General features: G+C 42.7%; 2 protein-coding genes across 5 annotated transcripts in view; one reads left to right on the top strand and one right to left on the bottom strand.

Moving 5' to 3' along the window:
- Positions 1-24,736, top strand: part of LOC115860926 (cytochrome c oxidase assembly factor 1 homolog) — a 242,806-nt gene that overhangs the window by 72,378 nt on the left and 145,692 nt on the right. For all 4 annotated transcript variants that reach the window (XR_009565157.1, XR_009565156.1, XM_060304850.1 and 1 more), the window contains exon 7: positions 7,085-7,187. Coding sequence is in view for 2 of the 4 variants with exons in the window: in XM_060304850.1 (XP_060160833.1) it covers positions 7,085-7,187 (103 nt within the window). In the remaining 2 variants the exon portion in view is untranslated. The remainder of the gene's footprint in view (positions 1-7,084; positions 7,188-24,736) is intronic.
- The window catches only part of BLVRA (biliverdin reductase A), a 53,640-nt gene continuing 29,129 nt past the window's right edge, over positions 226-24,736 (bottom strand). Inside the window, exons 3-8 of the mRNA XM_030871197.2 lie at positions 22,678-22,799; positions 19,506-19,625; positions 17,878-17,975; positions 5,505-5,612; positions 3,269-3,440; positions 226-606 (exon numbers count right to left, since the gene is read on the bottom strand). Of these exons, the coding sequence (XP_030727057.1) occupies positions 348-606; positions 3,269-3,440; positions 5,505-5,612; positions 17,878-17,975; positions 19,506-19,625; positions 22,678-22,799 (879 nt within the window). The 3' untranslated portion in view covers positions 226-347. The remainder of the gene's footprint in view (positions 607-3,268; positions 3,441-5,504; positions 5,613-17,877; positions 17,976-19,505; positions 19,626-22,677; positions 22,800-24,736) is intronic.

Here is a 24,736-nt window from a genome sequence, read left to right as displayed (position 1 = left end):
GTTTAAAGGCTGGTTCTGCCATTTACTAGCTGGGTAACTTCAAACAAGATTTTTTCAATATACTAAGGAAAACAAGCCTGGTAATAATACTCATCCGACAGGGCCGTTGGGAAGGATGAATGAAACTGGACATCTAAAGCATCCCGTGCCGCTCCACCAAGGTTGGTTCTTTTTCCATCCCTACCACGTGTGCCCCTACCCAAGTATCACTCCCAACACGGCTCGTGACAATAAGCGAATCCTGTTTACCCAAGACACGTTTAATGGTAAGAACAGAGACGAAGGTCAACTCTTGATAAAAATCAGGCTCAGGTCTCGTCTGGGCAGGGCCGTGTTGCCCCCTCCCTTCACTTCTTCGGGCTGCAGTGTTTCTGGATCTCTCCCGCCAGCCACAGGCAGTGCAGGATGCGTTTCTTCTCGGCAGCCAGCTCCTCTTCAGAGAACTGGCCCAGGAGTTTCTGGACAAATATATTTTGATCCTTCAGGAAAATATTCTTATTGACGCCTACGTTGGGCATATTCTCCAGGGACCCAGACTTGAAATGGAAGCTTAAATGTCTGTTTCGCTTTAGGCCAGGCGCCTTCTCTTCAATCCACGTCAACGGGCTGTGGAAGCAAGAGGCACAAGATCAGTTTCACAGGGGCGCGCGGATGCGGGCTGGCACCTGAGTGCCCAGTGCCAGGTCCTCGTTTTGTGCCCGTTTTCCCTGCAGCTGCTGCATCCCAACCTCCACCATCCTCCCAGACGCCATGGGTGACTGTTGGCAACTTTACTGCCCAAAGGTCCTTTGTTCAATTTTGCCACCAGGCAGGGGAGTTCAAAGATTTTGGTGTATCAGTTTGTTATTTAGGAGTCTTTACCCTGAATCTCACCGGATCCTTCTGGAAGATCCAGACCTGAGATCCTGTGCAAACTGTTGTTTCCAAGTGTATGTGCATTTTTATGGGAAAGAATTCTTAGCGTTCTTTCATCACATTTTCCAAGAGGTCTATGACTCCAGGCACATGCCAAGACCAGATGCTGCCTGCCCACTCACAGGCACCTGTTTCCACTTCACATTTGCCCCTCAGGCCAAGGTCAGTACTCACAAAAATCTACAATTCAAATAGGACAGACCCCGCTCTTCTAAAGCGTCTTCTTTTTCTGGATTTATCTTTTCTGTCTTTAGATAAAAGCTGTGTTATCTGCTTAATGAAAAAGAGAAACCTAAGCAGATTTGATCTAAAGTTAAAGCTTCACTGAATAATGTGACAGGAAAAATATAAAATCTGCTCTTCAAAAATATATTCTAAAAACAATACAGCATTGATTTAAGGACTTTCAATGGAAAAAAAATCCATAATTCTTTTGCCTAAATAATCTTCAGTTTGAGACAATCCTTTCAAATATTTGCCTATATGTATATGGAATATAAATCCTAAAGTATAACTAATTTTTAATTATGTTTATTTAAAAATGTTATGATCCTACAGATACTATATTATTTTTATCTGCATATTATTGGGACAACTGATTATATAATTCATTCAATATTTCATTATTGCCAAATATTCAAGCTCTTTCCAACTTTAATATGGATAACCTCCATTCAACCTCTTTACACGTATACACATATAGAGTTTTCCTTCCTTCCTTCTGGGAACGAAGTCCCAGGAATGAGAGGACTTGCTCTGGCTACTTCTCTTTGCTTTCCCCTCCTTCTTCTTATACTACAGGGAGAGTCAGGGTCAAGGACAGGCAATCTGGTTGGGCTGCCATGCTAAGTAATGGCGTTTTCAGGGCGAATAAGGAAAGGGTTCAATGCCGGGCAGGCATCAGGGTCCCTGGCCTTCTCGTCTCCATTCCTCGGATTCCCTCTTCCTCTCCCCGTGGGCTGCAGTGGGGCAGGCCCGGCGTGGGCAGGCTAGATCAGTGTGGCTAAGGAACGAAGGGGAACTACCTTTGGTTTGTTTGTTCTCCGCCTCTAGAGGCACGGGCCATAATACGGCTAACGGTGTGAGTGCGGAGTTGCAAGAAAGGGACCCAAGCAGGTCACTAAAGATTGTTTTGGGTGCTGTAGGAAGCTCAGGGGTACCTCCAACCTGGGTAAAGGAGGCCTCCCCTTCAGCCAATCAGCTCACCCAGACCTACATTAGAGTGTGGGGTGAGTGGTTAGGAGGAAAAGATCTGAAGTACATAAAAGGGGAGCCGTCAGGAGAGATGTGGACAGAATAACTTCCTCATCTTGTGGCCCTAAAAACTTAAAGCATTTGCCCTGGAGGACGAGGGCATGGGGGGTAGGGCACGCCTGGCTCTGGTACCACTCCTACCAACTGGCTTCAACAGGAGGCTTGAAACGTGTACCTCTTCTATATAGATTTGGGTTGAAAAGGTGTTCTAATGCTTTTTTTTTTTTTTTAACAAAGTTTGAAAACTGCTGGTAAAATGGGAAGAACACGGGCTTGGGAGTAAACTGCACCGGGTTTTCCTGGATAATCTGGGACCTGAGGCTAATGATACCCAACCTCGTGGACAGGTGAGGACTACAGGACAAATTAAAGACAAGGCCTGGCATGTTTTCAGTACGATTCCCTTCTCGTGCCCTTCCTGTGCATTTCTGTGGAGGTGTGACCATCTGGGGACCAAAGACAGGCTGCCTGAGCGCGATTCTCACACAATCACTTGTTAGCTGTGTGCCCTTAGCAAGTTTCTTAATCTCTCTGAGCCTCATAGTTTCCTAGGTGATCATAATCATAATAATGCCCACTCCGGAGAGTTGGTATAAAGATTATATGAGAAAATCCTTATAAAAGGACTAGGCCCTGGCACATGGTAGGAACTCAGGAAATGTTAGCAAATACTAGTACAACTGGGATTCAAGCAGTGATCCTGGTCTTGCTGATCCTTTTATTGTGACCTTTCAAGGTCATGTCTGCCCTCCTCCCCATCCTCTGCTGAGGTTCTGCTCTGTTCCACTAGGTTGTTGGAAGGCAGCTGTAACTTAAGAAACTGTGTGGGCAAATGACACACAGAGGGTCCTTATGTTTAAAAAGACTTGGCTTAGACAACCTGCTCAAATCTGTAAGCTTCTCTTAACCTTACGGGGCTGCTGGGAGGATGGCATGAGGCAGCGTAACTGAAATCCCAGCACCCGTTCCACTGGCATAAGCAGACGGCCCTTCTGGAGTCGAAGGTGCGGGTCTAGGCCCCTGGGTCCCCCATATCTCCCTTGTGAACGCACGAGGATGTCCTTATGTTGCCTTCTCCTCGCAGCTTCTCGTGACCTACCTTTTGTTCTCCGTCTCTAAGCACACGGTCATCTTCATATACTGATCTTCTTTTCTCTCTTCCAAAGTGGCGGACACGAGAGAAAGCTCCCCAAAGAGGGAGACCAGCCAGGTCAGGCGAGAGATGCCACTGAATGCGGGGAAGCCAAACCGTTCTTCTTCCAGCGGGCTAGCTGTGGGGAATCACAGACATGGCGGGGACTGGAGGGGCGGGGCTGACAGCTGGGGGGCATGGGGGATGTGACAGGGAGCGCACAGATGTGGCTGGGTGATCAGGACACACAACCTGCCTTGTGACGGGGCTGCGCAAGATGACTAATTCTGATGGAGACTTTCATAAAAACGTCTCCCTTTTTTCCTGTTTCTTAAATTCACTTTGTTGGTAAAATAAAATATTTCACTGGAAATTGCAGTCCATCTGGCCCACAGGGTAATAAAAATGTTTTAGGTTTCTAACGTGTGTGTGTGTGTGTGTGTGTGTATGCACACACACACACACACATATGTAAACATATATCCCCTTCAGTTAGTGACTTAAAGAAGTAAAAGAATTAACGTATTTTAGTCCCTCAAGCCTATATTCCTATAAATACCATATAACTGTCTGTGTAAGTGATACGGGAGTGAAGGAATTGTGATAGCTGTGGAGAAGGCAGTAATTCCTATAAAGTCAATATCAAGAAAATTGATACAGCGTTAAGTGTTTTCTCAATCTTCATAATCTCGTGTACAACAGCATATTGCAATGAGTATCTGTACGAGAAATCTGGTCAAGATACTGCTCCCCTCTCATCCCAGCCTAAATTTTAAACATAACCTAGATTTATAAGACTTCATATCTGTTACGCTGCTCTTTAAACCAAAGATTTCTTAAAACTTTGATACTGACTTAAAACAACTAATAATTATGAGTGTGTTCTAAAGAAAACAAGCAAAGTAAATAAAAAGAGAAAGAAAACAAAGATTGTAAGTTTCATAGACAACATGGTTTCAAATCACTAGGACCTAAGTATGAAACTTACAAAGGAAAGGCAGCTCCCTCTGGGCTGGCTCCTGTCTGCTCCTGTTCTTTGCAGAGGACGGAACAGCTGCTACAAGTCTGAGCTCCAATCTGTCTGCCTCCGCCACACAACTGTTGGGTCAACTTTGTGAAGCTACTCACTTCTCTGAGCTTCATTTAAAAAAATCTGTATAATGGGGGTAATAAATACCCACTTTCTAGGATTATATGAATTAACATGAAATAATGTCACATACTTAGCCCAGTTCCTTGTGCAGATTAACGGTTATTATTGTCTCCACAACTCTCATTATATCATCATTTTAAAGGATGAAGATGGATTTTGTGACATTCTATTTTTTTTTTTTTTTTTTTTTGGCTGCACTGCATGGCATGCAGGATCTTAGTTCCCCAACCAGGGGTTGAGTCCATGCCCCCACCACAGTGGAACCTCGGAGTCCTAACCATTGTACCGCCAGGGAAGTCCCTGAAAATGGATTTTGAAATGAGATTCCACTACTGTATATTTTCTGGAAACTCACGAACAGATGAATGGTTTTACCACATGACAATGTCGGTTTTGTTTCTGTAAAGAAAGCCCTCAGGAAAGGTGGCCCAGATGCCTTAGGGTGGAGACAAATCCAAGGAGTCCACCCAAAGGAGACTGCAGACCTTGAGGCTCCAGGCTGTTCATTTCCTTCTGCTAATGGAGGTGCTCAAAGAATGACCAACATGAAGTAAATAGCTGAATATATAGTAGATCAAATATCTTGGCCACAGCCAATGTCCTGATAACATGTTGGAGGAAGAAAGGGTCTATGCATATTCTATTTGCTCCACAGAGAAGTATAAACATGTTCTCTTCTCCAAGAACCTTCTCGGTCCTCTAGCAAAGAGAGCTTTCATTTTTAACCTCCTGTGGAAAAATGATCTCCAACTCATCAAGATTTCATGAGAGAAAATTCTACCTCATCGATTGGGCCCAAAGCATAAATGTGCTTGAAATTTCTAACACGTCTTCCCCAAGGCCCACTGAGCAATCAGATCTCATTTGAGGAAAGAAGAAAAATAGATTATTTTTATTGTCTGTGGGTGCGTGGGAAAATTAAATGGGCCCTCAGTCAGAACGTCTTTAGCAGAAATGAATCCAAGCTCACATCCTAGAGAGCTCAGAACCCAGTAACCCTCCACCAGCCTCACCAGTTACATATGACCTGTGATCCCACCAAGGGCTGACCTGTGAAGAGGAGAGACCCTTTCAGCAGGTCCTTCCCCACCACTTCTTTTTTCAGGAATGCAAACTCCTCCATCAAGAGTTCAACGTGCTCCTCATGCAGGACTTTCCCTGTCACGACAAGGATGGGGTTTAAAAAAAAAAAAAAAGGCAGTCATCCTAAATCCTGTTAATTTCCTCGTATTTTTTTCATTTTTAAAAATTGAGAATGTATGTATAACTGAATCACTTGGCTGTACAACTGAAACTAACACAACATTGTAAATCAACTATACTTTGATAAAAAAATATATATATTAAAAAAATTTTTTTTTAATTTGCTCAAAAATGCTATGTCCATGCTTTGGATTCAAGATGGCTGATTGCACACACACATTTATTTCCACTTTTACCAAAATCCTAATGAATTTTATGAAAAAGTTATTTAAAAATAAAATTGAGGGGTAATGGACAGATATAACTATATATTTAAAGTGTACAGTGTGCTGTTTTGACGTACATATGCATCGTGGAATGATTATCAAGGTCAAGACACTTAACACATCCATCACCTGACAGTTCACTCTGTGTGTGTGTTAAGAATGCTTAAGACCTACTCTCAGCAACTTTCAAGTATACAATTCCATATTATTAACTATAACAACCATGTTGTACATCAGATCCTTGGAACTTCTTATAATTGAAAATTTGTACCGTTTGATCTATATTGCCCTATTTCCCCTTCCCCCAGCCCAAGGCAACGGCCATTCAAATCTCTGTTTCTATGAAACAGGCTTTTTTTTTTTTCTTTTTAGATTCCGCTCTAAGTGAAACCATACAGTATTTGTATTTCTCTGACTTATTTCACTTAGCGTAATGCCCTCCAGGTTCATTCATGTTGTAGCAAATGGCAGGGTTTCCTTCTCTCCCGGCTGAATGATATTCCACTGTATATATTAGCCACACTTTTCGTTATCCTTTTCATCTCTGGAAGAACATTTAGGTTGTTTCCATCTCTTGGTTATTGTGCATATTGCTGTGATGAGAATGGGTATACATGTGTCTCTTCGATATACTGATTTCGATTCCTCTGGATATATACCCAGGAGTGGGACTGCTGAATCATGTGATAGTCCTATTTTTACTTTTTTGAAGACCCACCACAGTCTTTTCCATAGTGTCTGCACCAACTGATATTCTCACCAACAGTGCACCAGAGTTCTCTTTTCTCCGTATCCTCGCCTACACTTGTCTCTCGTCTTTTTGATGACAGCCAATTCTAACAGGTGTGAGGTGATATCTCGTGGTTTTGATTTGCATTTCCCTGATGATTAATGATGTTGAGCAACTTTTCATATATCTGTTGGCCATCTGAATGTCTTCTTTGGAAATATGTGTATTCAGTTCCTCTGCCCATTTTCTAATTGGAGTATTTGCTTTTTGGCTATTAGTTTTCTGAGTTCTTTATACTTCGGATATTAACCCCTAATCAGATACACAGCTTGCAAATACTTTCCCTCTTCTGTAAAGTATCAATTTATTGATTGTTTCCTTTGTTGTGTGGAGGCTCTTTAGTTTGATGCAGACCTATTTGTTTATTTCAGCTTTCATTTCCTGTATGCTTGGTGTCTTACCCAAGAAATCACTGCCAAGACAAATGTCAAGAATTTTTCCCTGTGTTTTCTTCTAAGAGTTTTACAGTTTCAGGTAAGTCCCTTTTTTCTGAACAGCTCTATTTGTCCTTGATACATGTCAAGAGTTTTTCCCTGTGTTTTCTTCTAAGAGTTTCACAGTTTCAGGTAAGTCCCTTTTTTCTGAACAGCTCTATTTGTCCTTGATATATCTCAAGATAATTTTTGTGAATGGTGTAAGACAGGGGTCCAGTTTCATTCTTTTGCACGTGGCCATCCAGTTTTCCCAGAACCACTGATTGAAGACTATCCTTTTCCCACTGTGTGTTCTTGGTGTCAAAAATCAGCAGACTATATATGCATAGGTATATGCCCTGCTCTTTATTCTGTTCCAATGATCTATGTGCCTGTTTTTATGTCAGTACCACACTGTTTGGATTACTATAGCTTTGTAATATAGGTTGAAATCAGGTGGTGTGATGCCTCTAGCTTTGTTTTTCATCTCAGGAATGCTTTTTTTAATTTAAAGTCTTTTGTGGTTCCATACAAATTTTGGGGTAGTTTTTTCTATTTCTGTGTAAAATGCCATTGGAATTTTGATATGGACTACACTGAATCTGTAGATTGCTTTGGGTAGTATGGACATTTTAACAATACCAGTCCTTCCAATTCAAGAACACAGGGTATCTATCCATTATTCATGTCTTCCTGAATCTCTTTCATCAGTGTCTTATAGTTTTCAGTGTACATGTCTTTCACCTCCTTTGTTAAATTTATTCCTAAGTATTTTATTGCTTTTGATGGTACTGTAAATGAGATTTCTTTCTTAATTTCTCTTTCAGATACTTTGTTGTTGGTATATAAAAATGCAACTGATTTCTGTATGGTAATTTTGTATTCTGTAACTTAACTGAATTTATTAGTTCTAACAATTTTCAGTGGAGTCTTCAGGGTTTTCTACATATAAGATCATGTCACCTGCAAAAAGACAATTTTAATTTTCTTTCTAATTTGGATGCCTTTTATTTATTATTCTTGCCTAATTACTCTGGCTTCAGCTTACAGTTTACTATGTTAAATAGCACACAGTGGTAATTATGGGCATCCTTGTCTTGTTCCTGATCTCACAGAAGAGGCTTTTAACTTTTCACTATTGATTATGATGTTAGCTGTGGGGTTCTCTGTATCATCTTTGTTGTGTTGAGAAACATTCCTTCTACACCTAATCTGTTGAGAGATTTTATCACAAATGGATGTTGAACTCTGTCAAGTGCTTTTTCTGCATCTATTGAGATGATCATATATTTATTTTTCATTTTGTTAATGTAGTATATCACATTTATTGATTTACATATGTTGAGCCATCTTTGCAACCCAGGGACCAATCCCACTAGATCATAGTGTATGATCCTTTTAATGTGCTCTTGAATTTAATGCAGATTTTTGCATCTATGTTCATCATGGATAGCAGCCTGTAGTTTTCTTTTCTTGTAGTGTCTTTGTTTGGTTTGGTATCAGGGTAATGTTGGCCTCATAAAATATGAGTTAGAAAGTGTTCCTTCCTCTTCAAGTTTTTGAAAGAGTTTGAGAAGGATTCTTATTAATTCTTCTTTAAATGTTTGGTAGAATTCACCTGTGAAGCCATCTGGATTTTATATGTTTGGAGGTTTTTGATGACTTATTCGATCTCCTAATCCCCTTGATTGTTATTGGTCTGCTCAGTTTTTCTTTTACTTCATGATTCAGTCATGGTAAGTTGTATGTTTCTAGGAATTTATCCATTTCTCCTAAATTATCTAATCTGGTGGCATAAATTGTTCATAGTCTCTTATGATTCTTTGTATTTCTGTGGTGTCAGTTACAATGTCTCTTCCCTCATTTATAATTTTATTAATTTGAGTCATTTCCCTTTTTTCTTGGTAAGTCTAGCTGAAGATTCGTCAATTTTATCTTTTCAAAAAGCCAACTTAGTTTCATTGATCTTTTCTACTGTCTTTCTAGTCTCTATTTCTGCTCTAATCTTTATTATTTCTCCCCATCAACTAAGTTTGTTCTTCCTTTTCTATTTCCTTGAGACATAAAGTTAGGTTGTTTGAGTTCTTTCTTTTTTCTTAATGTAGGTGTTTATCACTGTAAACTACTCTCTTAGAAATGCTTTTGCTGAATCCCATCAATTTCTGTATTTGTGTTTCTATTTTCATTCACCTCAAAAATTTTAAAACATTTACCCTTGATCCATTGTTTTTTCAGAATGTGTTGTTTAATCCATATATAGGTGAATTTTCCAGCTTTCCTCCCATTATTGACTTCTAATTTTATACCATGTAGTCAAAAAAGATACTTAATAAGATTTTAATCTTATTAAATTTGTTTTCTGACCTAACATATGATGTGTCCTGGAGAATGTTCCATGTGCATTTGAGAAGAATGTGTGTCCTGTTGCTATTGGTTGGAATGTTCTGTATACGTCTGTAACGCAACTTGGTCTAAAGTGTAGTTCAAATTCATTAGGTCATAATGTACTTCTGTTTGAATATTTTATCCACTGTTGAGAGCAGGGCATTGAAGTCCCCTATTATTATTGCATTGCTGCCTATTTTTATCTTCAGATCTGTTTAGGTACTCCAATATTGGGAGCATACATATTTATAATTTTTATATCCTCTGAAAGAATTGATCCCTTTATTATATAATGACCTTCTTTTTCTCTAATTACAGCTTTTGACTTTAAGTCTGTTTTGTGTGATATGCTACACCTGCTCTCCTTTGGTTTCCATTTGCACAGAGTATTTTTCCATCCACATGGAATATTTTTTCATCCCTCCACTTTTGGCCTATGAGTGTCCTTAAAGTGTGAGTCTTTTGTAGGCAGCATATAGTTGAGTCTTATTTATGAATTGAGCTATTCTTTGTCTTTTAATTGGAGAATTTAACTACTTACATTTAGAGTGATTATTGATAGGTAAGAACGTATTGCCATTTTGTTACCTGCTTTCTGATTGTTTTATAGTTCCTTTCTTCCTCTCACTGTCTTTCTTTTAATTTTTTTAAAATTATTTATTTATTTTTGGCTGCATTGGGTTTTTGTTGCTGCATGCGGGCTTCCTCTAGTGACGAGCAGGGGCTACTCTTTGTTGCAGTGCGCAGGCTTCTCATTGCGGTGGCTTCTCTTGTTGTAGAGCACAGGCTCTAGATGCACAGGCTTCAGTAGTTGTGGCACGTGGGCTCAGTAGTTGTGGCTCACAGGCTCCAGAGCACAAGCTCAGTAGTTGTGGCACACGGGCTTAGATGCTCCGAGGCATGCGGGATCTTCCTGGACCAGGGCTTGAACCCGTGTTCCCTGCATTGGCAGGTGGATTCTCAACCACTGCGCCACCAGGGAAGTCCCTCACTGTCTTTATTTATGAGTTGATGGTTTTTGGTCATGGAATCCTTCGATTCTTTTCTCTTTATCATTTTTTTCCTTGGTGGTACTAACAGTACCGTGAGGCTTTCATAATACATCTTATAGTTATAACAGTCCATTTTAAGCTGACAGTAACGTAACTTCAATTGCATTTAAAAATTCTACATATTTACTTGCCTCCCCCCAAAAATTTATGTTATTGGTGTCCCAATTTATGTATTTTAATCTTGTGTATCCATTAACAAAATATTGTAGCTATAGTTACTTTTAATACTTTTGTCTTTTAACCTATATACTAGAGTTCAAAGTGATCTACACAGCACCATTGCGGTAATAGAGTATTTTGAATTTGACTATATATTGGGTTGGCCAAAAAAGTTTGGGTTTTTCCATAAGATGTTACAGAAAACACGAACGAACGTTTTGGCCAACCCAGTATTTACATTTAGCACTGAATTTCACACTTTCACATATTTTCTTGTTACTAGTTAACATCCTTTCAGGCAGGTCCAGTGGCGATAAATTCTTTCTCCTTTTATTTGTCTGGGAAAGTCTTTATTTCTCCTTCATTTCTGAAGAACAATTTTCCTGGATAAATTATTCTCATTTGATATTTTTCTTTGAGCACACTGAATGTATCAGCCTACTCTCTCCTGGCCTGCAAGATTTCTGCTGAAGAATCTGCTCACAGCCTTATCAGGATTCCCTTGTGTGTGATGAGTCTTTTTCCTCTCACTGCTTTCAAAGTTCTCTCTTTGTCTTTGATTTTTGTGAGCTTGGTTAAAATGTGTCGTGGTAACAGTTCCTGATTTTGATGGTTGTATGTGGTTATCTGTTTTTATTTGCAGGATATACGCATGAAATTATTGGGGGATGAGGTTGGCAATTTACTCTCAAATGATTCTCAAGAAAAAAGAGTTCTCTGTACTGTATTCACAACTCTTCTATAAGTTTGAGGTTATTTCAAAAAAAAAAAAAAAAACCAAACCAAATAAATAGTTATAGCACCAAAAATATGACAGCAAGCCAGAATCAGTCATGGATTATGAAATAAGATATAACTTCTAAGGAGAAAATGAAAAGGCAACTTGCAATTAATAGACTTGAATTCTCGACTCATTTATTTCCTCAAGCATGATTTCAGCAGCTTTCTGACATAAGCAGTATATTATGAAATTCTCAAAGAACCATTTCTGGCCTCATCTTCTGAAATAGGGTGTTTTGTGTATCTCAGAAATAATAAGTGTTTTTAAATTTGGGGGGAAAATTAGAAGAAATAAAAATACCCATGATCCTATTTACCAGAAAGAACCACTACTAAGATATATTGGTATATTTCCTTCTTTCTTGTCATTCTGCTGTGAATTATTTTTCATGGTTGTGATCATATGGTAGAAACAAAATTATATTTATTTTTAGTTTTAAAGTGTAAACATGAATTCATGTCATTGAGGAAAATTGAGAAAATGTGGAAGAGTATAAAGAAAAAAATATAACCGCCCAGAATTCTACCAGCTAATCTCTGTTACCATTTTGTTTCATTTGCTTTTTTTTTTTCCTTGCATATATGTGACATGATGTTTATACTGATGATTGAGCAATACAGGAACGGTCTCAGATCCTAGCTGAGAGATAATCTGCAGGGAAGTCTGGTAGTAGGTAATCGATGTCACTGAGGGGACAAGTCACGGACAGGAAAGGGGCACTAGGGAATTTTCTGGAGTAATAAAAATGTTCTGTATCTTGGCTGGAGTAATAATTACATGGGTATATACTCTGTCAAAATTCATTCAACTCTGCACTTAAAATCTCTGAATTTATCATAAGGAAATTATATCTCAATTTACAAAAGGATAAGGACTTAAGGTAATTAATTTAGTGAGATCAGTACCAGAATTATTATTCAGTTTCTTCAATGGCTTTGGTGTTGGCCTATTCAGAGCTGCTTTTGTAAAAGAAATAAGACGTTTCTCAGAACTTCTTGTGTCATAGAGGTAGGTCTTCCTTTGTAACTAGTTTAACCATTAATACAAATGCTAGAAAAAATTGTCTCACTTGTTATTAAATGTGTCAGACTTGGCAAGCTATCCCATCTGATTGGCGGGGTGACAGATGGGGCTGGAGAAACACTGATTCTGGGAAGAAACAGAGGAACAGCAGGCCATGCACTGCCCTGAGCCAACAGTGATTCATTTTACATGTGCCCATGAAAACAAAAATATGATTTTCCATTCCATTTCTGATATTTGAAAATGCAAAAAGTACGCTTAACCAAGCACTAGTCAGCTATATGATAACCAGTGCTGGGACTGTTTTCTATGGCATCCTGGGTAAATATGTCGGAATAGTTATGGTTCTTAGAAAACTCTTTCTTATATGAAGATGAGCTCTCCATCTCTATAATTCTGCCCCCTACAAACAGAAGCAATACAACATAAATTTATTTTCTCTTTCTGTGGAGAGCTTTTAATATATCTTAAAATGTTTCTCCTTTACATTAAATATTTAAACTCTAGTGATATGTGCAAATTATGTGTAACTTTTTAAAATTTGTTTTTGTTTGGGGGGATTATACTTTCTAATTTAGGTGCCTAGTATTCGTTTTCTTGCCCACCTGCTCTGGCTGCAACTTCCAGTACTATGTTGAATAGAAGTGGTGAAAGTGGTCATCCTTATCTTGTTTCCTGATCTTGGAGGAAAAGCTTTCAGTGTTTTACCATTTAGTATGATATCAGCTGTGGACTTTTTATATATGGCCTTTATTATGATGAAGTAGTTTCTTTCTATTCCAAGTTGTCATTATAACAGTGTGTCTTGGTGTGGGTCTCTGGATTTATTCTAGCTGGAGTTCATTGTCTTGAATTTCCTCCCCCCAATTTAGGAAGTTTTCGGCCATAGTTTCCTCACATAAGCTCTCTGTCCCTTTCTCTCTCTTGTCTCCTTCTCTGACTTGCATAATGCATATAATGATCTGCTTGATGGTGTCCTTTAAGTCCCTTAAGTTTTATTCATTTTTTTCTTTTTTTGGCCACGCCACGTGGCATGCGGGATTTTAGTTTCCCCAACCAGGGATTGAACCTGCGCCCCCTGCAGTGGAAGTGTGGAGTCTTAACCACTGGACTGCCAGAGAGGTCCCTTTTTCACTTTTCTTCATTCTTTTTTTTTTTTTGCTCCTTTGACTCAAATTTCAAATGACCCATCTTCAAGTTTGCCAGTTCTTTCTTTTCTGCTTGATCAAATTTGCTGTTGAACCCTTCTTGTGAATTTTTCAACTCAGTTATTTTATTCTTCAGCTCAAGAATTTGTTTGGTTCTTTTGTATAGTTTACATTTCTTTGTTGATATATTTTCATTTTGTTCATGCACTGTTATCCTGATTTCATTTACTTGTCTCTGTTTTGTTTTAGCTGACTGAGCATCTTTTAGACAGTTAGTTATTTTGGTAATTCCTGGATCTACATTTCTTTAAGGTTGGTTTCTGCAGATTTATTTCATTCCTTTGAGTGGGCTATATTTCCCTGTTTCTTTGTATTCCTTGTGATCATTTACAGGCAAACCTCGTTCTATTACACTTCGCTTTATTGCACTGTGCAGATATTGCATTTTTTACTAATTGAAGGTTTGTGACAACCCTGCCTTGTCAGAGGATGGTTAGCATTTTTTAATACTAAAGTATTTTAAAATTAAGGTATGTACATTGTTTTTTAACATAATGATATTGCACACTTAATAGACGATAGTACAGTGTAAACATAACTTTTATATGCACTGGAAAACCAAAAAATTCATTTGACTCACTTTACTCTACTATTCAATTTATTGCTGTGGTCTGGAACTGAACTCACCTCAGTATCTCCAAGATATGCCTGTACTGAGATTTGAGTATTTGAGAAAACAGCCACCTCTCCCAGTCTTTATAGACTTGCTTTGTACAGGGGAAGACCTTCACCAGTCAGCCAGGCCAGAAATTCTGGAGGCCACTCAAACCTTTTCTGGAGATGTATCTTCTTTGGGCTTGCACATGTAATTTCCAAGTTAAAGAGGTTTGCCCCTGTTCTCAAGAACCTGGAATCTCTTGCTCCCTGTGGCGTCTGTTCAGAGTACTGCAGTCTCCCTGGTGCTATAACAAACTACAGTGCTTGCTTCGTTCTTAGCTGCCCTGACCCTGGCATCCAATGTCTACTCCTGTTTCCTTCAGCATTCCCAGTCAGGAGAGACAGAAATCAGTCCTTCAAGCAGCCCTTGAAAAGCCAGAACATTGGACACATGTTACACTCTTTCCTTTCCCCCCGCTTAGATTCTTCTAATCTAAGAATTAGAAGGGGAAGGGCTATGGTGAGCAAATGCAATGAATTTTCTTACCCACTTCAATGCAGCTCTTCTTGGCTCTGTGCTTGCCTGGGGGAACTGCAACCACTTAACTGATTTCTGGAGTACTTGCTAAGGTATTTTGGTCTATATTATCGTTGTTAAGTTGGTGTCTGTGGGGAATGAGGTTCTGAGGCTTCTTATTCCACCACCTTGCTGACATCACTCCCAAATTATCCATAACTCTTGCCGTCCAAAATGATATAACATTAGGTATGCTGAATTGAATAAGATCATTCCTTCCTGTGCTACAATGTAATTGCTATAATGACTGTTTCAGTTCACTTTCAGCAGATTAAGTTAATACTGCTAGTTGTGACCATTTGACACTGTGGGCTCCTCAAGGGCAAGGGTCATCTTCTTGTTATCCCCTATTATCAAGGACACTATCTCATACATAGTGATGTGTCATGTAAACGCTGCTTAATGGATGTTCTAGTATGAGTTATGAATACTTGTCTAGAGAACAAAGGTCACTCTTGGTGTTCAGGGCTTTTCTCTTTTTCAAAGCCATTCACGATCTGTAAGCAAGCCATCCAGATTCTGCTTGCTTAAGGAGCTAATACCAGGATCCAATATAACAATATTTTCTCATTTTTAAAAAAGTAAGTCCATATTTGATTCAGTTTTCTATAGTTTTAACCTAATGTGCTCTTTGTGTTTCATTTATGTTTCGTCATCATGTCTTCTGAGGCCCTTCTTAGGTTAGAAAGTTTCTCAAAATTTCCTTGTTTTTTAATGACCTTGATAGTTCTGAAGAGTATTGTTTAGGTATTTTGTAGAATGCCCCTCAGCTGGGATTTTTCTGATGTTTTTCTCATGGTTAGACTGGGGTTATGGGTTTTGGACAGGAAAACTACAGAAGTAATGGGCCATTCTCATCACATTATATTAAGCGTACATAAGACATTAATAAACAGAAACTTCCATTAAATAGTGTTGGGAGACCAGAACAGGGAGCTCCCATACCCTGCGATGATAGTAGAGCCCAACAGGAAGACGACGACTCCTCTTCTGTCCTGGCAAGGACTCAGCCAATGAAAAGCCATGGACTCTTTGCTTACGATTCCCCCCACAAACTTCCTTTTCCCTATAAAAGTGTTCCCCTGCCCTTGCTGTGCAGGGATTTGCACGTGGCTCGCCACGGCTGCAGACCTCGAATTATAATTCTCTGCTGATTCTGAATAAACTCATCTTTGCTGGAGAAACAACTGGCAGTCTACTTGTTTTCAGTCAACAAGCACATCCTATTAACACGACTTATCACCCTTCACACTGACCTCAATCATCTCGCTGAGGCGTAGCGTTCGGTTTCTCTAGTGTAGAGTTAACTCTTTTCCCCCTTCTTTCCATCTTGTGCTCTTTGGAAGGAAGTCACTATGCACAGGACATTATCTTCCTGAAGCCACTTAGTTTGTTATCTTGTAAAGTGTTCCACATTCTAGTTCACTTACTCTTTTTTGGAGTCATTTAATTTGTTCCTTCATCCCTGTATTTCTTGTGAGAAGTTTGGTTAAAATCTCAGTTACAGGATTTATGCTACGCACATCCCACCAGACGGCTTGTGATGTCATACTTACCCATATGAGCAATCACTTGGTTAGGATGGTAACAGTAGAACTCTTCATTGTAAAAGGACATTTTTTCCCGTGCAATTAGCAAGACATCTCTGGCATCCTGCACTCTGTCCAGGGACGTTCGTGCCATGAGAAACACTATACAAAGGTGATGGCCCCAGAGCTCCCCAACCTTTTGCTCACTTCAGTAGTCATTCATCCATCTTTTCATTCGACGAACACCTACTGAAGGCCTATCTGGGTGGTGTTTAGCTTTAGCTGCTGGGGCTACAGAGAGGAAAGATGGGCTCTGTCCTCCAGCAGCACGGCCTAGTACTAGAGAAAGGCAATCAAGAGTTTCAGTAGTGTGACCCGTCTACGCTGGTGTTAAGGACAAGGTGCTTTCTTTGGTGATTTCCATTATAATTGTTCACCATACTTTGTTCATATTTGAAAGATTTAAAATAGCAAGTGTTGAAGCAGAGAGAGTTTTTGACTTCAACTTCATTTAACTAGCTCCATGAATCCCTAAAACATTCTAGTTAGTTCTAATTGCCTCCGTAGAGGGACTTGTCCAGTTACCATAAAAACAGAAAAATCTCTGGAGGGCGGCATGGCTCGGAGGAATGAATGTGGACTTCAGAGCCCAGAGAGATTGAAACCAAAGCGCCGTCTCCCGTTTAGTGGTCATATTACTAGCTTTGTGACCTGGCACAAAAATTTATTTTGCAAGTATAGTAGATGTACAATATTACGTAAGTCACAGGTATACAATATAGAGATTTGTAATTTTTAAAGGCTGTGCCCCATTTCTGGCACAATTTCTTAACTTCTCTGAGCCATGGATTCCTATACATAAGCTAGAGAAAATACCTACCTCCAAGGATTTCTAAGAGAATTAAGCAAAATAACATATGAAGTGTTTAGCAGAGTTTTCAAGTTCCTGGCATATAATAAATATGTAATAAACAGTGTTCCTCCTGAGAAACAATGAAAACTAAAACTATGCACATAAGACAATCAATTACCCTGATCTGGGCATTTTTCCATTAGCAATACAACTATCACATGAATAAAACCAAAATGAAATATAATTATATATCTTATAAAATAATATATAAATATTAATAATATATAATCTATAACACCAGCATAGGTGGAAGCTAATTCATACTTTTCATTAGAGTAAAAGAAGCTAAGTCTTGAACAAACGTTTGCAAATCCCCACCCGTCCCTCTGCCCTGTGGGCCCGCCACACATGCCCCCTTTATGTGCCTGCAGTATGGGGTGTGGGGTGGTGGTGTGGGAGCCCATGGGACCAGTAACATATCTGACATGGGGTTAAGTTTTAAAGGCATAAAGATGGTACCACAGAAATCTTAGAGGCAGGAATCCTTAGGAAGAGGGTCTGTGCTCTATGCACAGAACATACGTCACCTTTCTGCTCAGCCAGTGCCCACAGTTCCTTAGCTGCTGCCCAAGACAGTGTCATGGGATATTCCACAAGGACGTGCTTGCCAGCGTTTAGGAACTGTCTTTGGGAAAAAGGGGTAAATACAGAGAAAATGCACTTCAGTTAAACTTCACTTAAGTGCCCTGCATGACAGAACAGAATGTTATAAATGCACAAACGTCTCCATGTAAATGTGTCACGACACGGGTGAGAGTCAGGGCCAGAGGGGGAGGCGGATGAACTGCATCTCACGTGATTTTCTACTAAGCGGTAAGAGAAAGGCTTTCTAGTCGTGTGTTCATCTGAACACTCACCCATTCGTCTACTCACGTATTCAACCAGCTACTATGTACCAGTTACTCTGGAGGAGAAATACAGCCATGTTAGCAGGGAAATTGCCTATTACCACGTGACAGCTACAAATAAAAACCCACGGCAGCCAGCTGTGCCTGAGGCAATCGGAAAAGATCTCACTAAGGCTCTGAACTGGGTCTTGAAGTATCAACAGGCATTTTCCAGGTGCCAGGGGATGAGGATGTTTCACTCTGAGCAGCATATGCAGGGGATTGGGTGTTTATGGGGCGTTGTCCACTGGGACGTGGTGTGAATTTCAGCATTTCAGCATGGCAGGGGAGTGGGCTACAGGGAGTGGAGGGAAAACTAGGTCCTACGAGTGGCTGGGAGCCTGATGTAAAGGATGCAGAGTGCTGTGCTCAGAAGTCTGGCTTTTATTCTCTAGATATTCTCGGAAACAAACATTGATAAGCATGGGAATTACATGATCACTTTGTTAAGGACATACCCTCTGGTGCCACAGAAGTTTAAGGGGAACCACAGAAAGGTGTTTCTGTCCACACTCAGAGTGGGCCTGATAAACAGGGGGCAGCTGACTCTGGGGAACGGCATGGTGGAAGCAGCTGTAGTTTGATGTAAGGACCCAGAAGGGAAGCTGAGATTCTGGGGGCGGCTGGCCCTGCCTTGTCAACTGCCAGGTCCTGAGTGCGGCTTCTCCTTCCAGGCTCAGTCCTACCAAATGCTTGGGGGGCTCTAGGCTCTGCATTCAAAGGTGGGGCGGGGGAACACTTCACATCTCCTGCTCTACGAATAATGCGATCTCCCCACTCTGATGCCACCACTATCTCCTTACTCATCTCGTGGCCAAAACTCTTCCTATTAAAGCAACTCCTAGAGACCTTCTCAGAGATTTCATGTTGTTGAAAGGGCAAAGGACAAAATGTTGGAAACTGAAAGGACTATGGCAATTCTCCAAGGCACAGAAAAGATGGTGGCTAAGTTAAACCACCAGAAAAAGGCAGGCGCTGTTCAAACCACACTCAGTAAGTTTTTTACGAAGAAATAAGATACTTTAATTGTTAATGTTTCTAATGTTTTAAGTTATGGTGTACTAAATAAATATTAGTTCTACAATATTTTTCATGTCCTTATACATTTATAACCCAGAGTGAGAGTTCAAATTCTGACAATTTTTAAAGGTCATGGATCCAATGTAGTTCCTCCCATCAATAATTAAGACCCCTTTGCTAGAAGTCAGCCTGCCCAGACATCTTGAACGTCCCGCACTACTGTGCAACGCAAGGACTTGAACACCCACCTGATGTAGTCCTCGTGGCTGGAGCTCTCACTGCAGATATAAGCAACCTCAACCTCTTGACTGGAAAGAGCATCTTCCAAAGAAATCTGCGGCACCCCATCACTGCTCCCCAGCTCTCGTCTATTTGAGAGGAACAGACAAGTGGAGCTCAGAGTAGGCAGAACATCGGCTGAGAACACATGAGCGCCATCCTTCTCCCCATCCCCCAACAACGTCCTGGTGATCGACTTTTGGAAATGAAGCAATGAACTTCCTGCCTCCCACTTCCAGGGCATTTTTCAGCGCGCAGCGAGAAACACGGCCTCTGGGGTGAAGTCGGGGACCTGGCATCGAGTGCCGACACCACCGCTAACAGCCCACATGACACGGGAGTCTTTGCATTACTTCATCTCTAAGATAAAAAGAACTGATCTCGGGCTTCCCTGGTGGCGCAGTGGTTGAGAGTCCGCCTGCCGATGCAGGGGACGCGGGTTCGTGCCCCGGTCGGGGAGGATCCCACATGCCGCGGAGCGGCTGGGCCCGTGAGCCACGGCCGCTGAGCCTGCACGTCCGGAGCCTGTGCTCCGCAACGGGAGAGGCCACAGCAGTGAGAGGCCCGCGTACCGCAAAAAAAAAAAAAAAAAAGAACTGATCTCCCGTAATCTCATTAGACACGATCTCCACGGTCACTGCCAACTTCAAGCACTTGGCCAAACACCAGGACTGCCTAACCTAATCCAAATCCAAGACACTTAACACCTTTAAGGGGCAAACGGCCGTGTGATTTCAAGCTCCTTCATGGCCTGTGATGGTCAAGTGGAAAGTGGGCGTCACTGCCTCATTTACAGCCGATCTGACAAAGCCCCGAGAGGCAGGGGCTCCACGGCTAACCAGCAGCAGAGGCAGGACGGGAGCTGAGTGTCCCGGCTCCTACACATGCAGAAGGACCCCCGCCTCAGGAGAGCTGGGAGCCCTGGCTGTCTGCACGCTGCCCCCGAGCAGAGGCTGGAGAGCAGCAGTCCTCCAACGGCGGCTGCCACAGAGGAGATGGGGCAGCCGGCGGGAGGCTCGGGCCAGCTCACAGCTCCACCCGAGCAGGAGCCAGAGCGCCTCTGGGGAAGCGTGGCTGCGGAAGGACATGGCGGCGGGCTTCTTCCTGTGGGGACCACCGACCTACACGGCTCAGTGTGACCAATGCTCCCCGCTTGTCTCCTGTGTGCCTTCCCCGTAGGGAGTATGTGGGGACTTACTCCCCCGTAGGGAGTAAGTCCCCCGGACTTGCAGTGAGCTCAGTCAGCTAGAGGGAGGAAGACAAGTACACACCTATAACAACACCACGAGAGTAACAGGAGGAATGCCGAGCCAGGGGCACAGGTGAAAGCGTCAAGGAAGGCAAGGAACCCCAAGTTTCAGGGTTTCAGGAGAGGCTTCCCGGGGAGGTGACAGGACTTAGGCAGGTCGTGAGGAACAGGGCTCGTGAGAAGGGGACAGTGTACTAACAGCAGGGCTGTGGTAAAGCAGGGACGGAGGGGAGCTGGCCGTCCTCCCGAGGGACCTGGGTAGGTTGGGCATTCCCACTGCAGAGTCTCGGCGCCAGCTGCCGAGGGCGGGGCTGCAGGGGGAGCAGAGGGCGGGGCTGCAGGAGGAGCAGAGGCCCCATTTCAGCCCGGAGCCCGTGTCGTGCACGATCCCAGCCGCAGGCACGGGAGCAGCAGGAGAACGGTGCCGGCTGATCGTAATGTCAAGCCTCCCATTTGTGCTGCTCCCTTAGAATCTTCTCTTAAAAATTAATTAATTAATTTATTTTTGGATGCGTTGGGTCTTCGTTGCTGCCCGTGGGCTTCCTCTAGTTGTGGCAAGCAGGGGCTACTCTTCGTTGTGGTGTGTGAGCTTCCCACTGCGGTGGCTTCTTTTGCTGCAGAGCACAGGCTCTAGGTACACGGGCTCAGTAGTTGTGGCTCGCGGGCTCTAGAGCGCAGGCTCAGTAGTTGTGGCGCGTGGGCTTAGTTGCTCCGTGGCATGTGGGATCTTCCCAGACCAGGCCTCGAACCCGTGTCCCCTGTACTGGCAGGCAGATTCTTAATCACTGTGCCACCAGGGAAGCCCTCCCTTAGAACCTTACTGGCAGGGGAAGACTGACCAAGGGCAGATTCCCAGCACTTCTGGGTCACCTTAGTGTGGCCACTTTAAATCCTTAAGGAAAGGCCAGGTTTTGAGAGAGGCAAATTGGAAGAAAGCAGGTCCCATAAATTAAAATTTGAAAGAACTTCTACCTGGACCGTCAGGATAGTTACTTACGCTCTGTTTAAATATTGACATTTAGTTGATTTCTCTAAAGCACTAGGAAGCAGACACGTGCCTGACTTGCCCTCTACCGCATCACCTGCCGACACAGGGCCTACCTCTAGTTCCCAATGACTATTGATAAATGATGTTACAGGGCGTTAGTCTGGTGAATGGTGTGTTTGTGAGGAAGTGGTCGGGTGGAGGAAGGAGCTGAGGGTGGGGCAGGGAAGAAGAAACGCGCTGAAAAGTTTGGTTTTGAGTTACAGGAGAAAAGTGATACTCCTTAAAAGCGGGGCTCAGAATTATCAAAGGGGAAAAGAACACATGGTGTTTAAAAGATGGGCTTTGGAATCAGATAGACCTGCGCTGACATCTAGTTCTTAGATTTTTCCAGCTGTGTGACCTCAGGCAAATTACTTAACCTCTCTGTGGCTCAGCTTCTTTATCTGTCAAGTGGGTTGACATCTACGTCAAATAGTTGGTCAGGCTTGGAAAGCCCAGGGCCCTGCATGGATGGCTGTCATGGTAACTGATGTATCAACCTAAAGCCTTCATTCAGGACAACCCACATGTGTTCACTGTGCCCCTTCAGTAACCGTCAGGCCCTGTGTTCATCTCCCCTATGTCTGACGGCGGTCCCCTCTACGGAGGAGCTGAGGGTGGTCACGCTCACTATTCGGGTACGCTGGGCTGACTCACTGTACATCCCAGCTGCAGGTCTAGTTACTCTTCAGTTCCCAGACCTGCCCAAACTTGTGATCTTGTGGGGCTGATCCTGCCTGGTTCCCTGGAATGACCCTGGAGCTGGCTCGCTCTCTCCTGCGTCTGGAGGAGCCGCGTGGCCCAAGGCCTAACCCATCTCACCGGGCTTCCCGTGAATTACAAGGCACAAAGCAAAGAAAGCCACCTGGACACGAAGCCCATCAGGTTCAGGTACGCCGAGGAAGCGTGTGGATTCCGCAAGTCCCGGATCCGCACGGAGCCAGCTCTGCCGATGCCAACCACCACCACGCCAAACTTCCTCTCGGGCTGAAACACAAGGGATCAAGGTGGGGTTTAAAAGCGGTCCAGGCGTCTAGCAAAGCGCAGCGAAACAAAGACATGCGGGCAGGACCAGTCAGGGTCCAGAAAAGCAAGGAGCCAACCCAGAGCACACAGGAAGCTGCAGCAGGTAAGGGGGGGGGGATGAGACGCTCCCTGAAATGCAGGCTCGGAGAGGAGTCAGCTCCCCCCAGAACATTTCTGTGCGTGCTCTGACGTGTGTCATCCACGGAAAAGGCTCTCCACTTCTACTGCCACCTCCCCCAGGATGAGAGATCTTCCTCTTTAAGCCATACCCAGTCCTAGTTTGGCACCTCTGTCCTCCCCGAATCCCTCCTCCAGTGGATGTGCAAATCTGATACAGTGGGGAGTCACTCAGAGGCCACAGCTGCTCAGTGAGATGTGGGCAGACAGGGCCCATGGGTGCCAGCTACAGTCACCTTACTCAGACTCCTCACTATGGCTTTCTGGGTTCCAACCAGTGTCACTCCCACCCTACTGTGGCAGCTTACTCATTATTCAGGTACACTGCTGGAGGCTGGCTGCATACAGTATTATAATGAAAAATCAAGTCGACTTTTTCAAGTTATACAGCAACTCACTATAATCCAAACTGATAAAAATTATCTCTACACATCCTTCAAACCTAGTTCTTCTTGGATGTCTCCAAGCATAGAAACTCCATTGTCTCCCCAGCCGCTAGCATCTAGCCCCTTTCTTTCACCTTTGTCATCTGGGTGTCACCATTTCCCACCCCTCTTCGTGCGTCCACTGCTCTAGTCTTGGCCCAGGACTTGTTTGCCTCCTGCCTGACGACGTGACAAATCACCACCTGGTCTCACCCTTCCCATGTGTGGTCCCCAGGCCTGCCAGAGGAGATGCTTCAGACGAAAACTAAGTCCCCCCCACCCCGATTAAAGCCCTTCATTTTCCCAGCTGTTACAGACTGAATGATTATGTGCCCCCCAGAAGTGGGAACTCTGTCCCCCAATATAATGGTAGTAGGAGATAGGGCTTTGGGGAGGTAATTAGGATGAGATGAAGTCATGAGGGTGGAGCCTGCATGAATGGGGTTGGTGCCCTTCTAAGAGTCACGAGAGAGCATGCCTCCTCTCCCTGCTCTCCGCTCATGTGAGGACGGGCTGAGGAGTCCGTAGTCTGCAGCCCAGAAGGGTACCCCTCCCGCCAGATCTCAACCTGATCTCAGGCTTCCAGACCCCGAACTGCGAGAGAGAAATTTCTGTGGTACCTTATTACAGCAGCCCAAACTGCAGGACAGTTTGTAGGACACCAACTAAAGGGAAAAAAAAAAATCCAAGTCCACATTCTTTACCAAACACATAAGGCCTTTCACAACTCAGCTCCAGCCTGCTTCTCCAGCAACGCCTTCTGGTCAACTCCCCCACTGTGTTAACTTTAGGCTTCTGACCTTCCAAACAACTTCAAAGTACGCAGAACACACACGACTGTTTGCTCCCTCTAAGTCTTTGCAAATCCTGTTCCCCTTGCCTGGAACGAGCTTCTCCCCACTGTCCACACCTTCAAAGCTTTTAAGACTTGGGCATCTTACACTTTATGAAGCTTTTCCTGATACTATCAGATTTTTTTTTTTTGGCATATAATAAAACCCACCCATTTTAGTGTACAGTTCTATGAGTTTTGACCAACATAAACTCATATACCTACCACAGTCAAGATATAGAACAAATGAACTTATTTACAAAACAGAAGTAGGGTCACAGATGTAGAAAAAGGATTTATGGTTACCAGGGGATAAGGGTGGGGAGGGATAAATTGGGAGACTGGGATTGACATATACACACTACTATATATAAAATAGATAACTAATAAGGACCTGCTGTATAGCACAGGGAACTCTACTCAATACTCTATAATGGCCTATATGGGAAAAGAATCTAAATAAA

The sequence above is a fragment of the Globicephala melas genome, chromosome 9 (assembly GCF_963455315.2).
Source record: "Globicephala melas chromosome 9, mGloMel1.2, whole genome shotgun sequence".
Classification (NCBI taxonomy): domain Eukaryota; kingdom Metazoa; phylum Chordata; class Mammalia; order Artiodactyla; family Delphinidae; genus Globicephala; species Globicephala melas.
The sequence above is the reverse complement of the archived record's forward strand: the minus strand, read 5'-3'. Positions and strand labels throughout refer to the sequence as shown.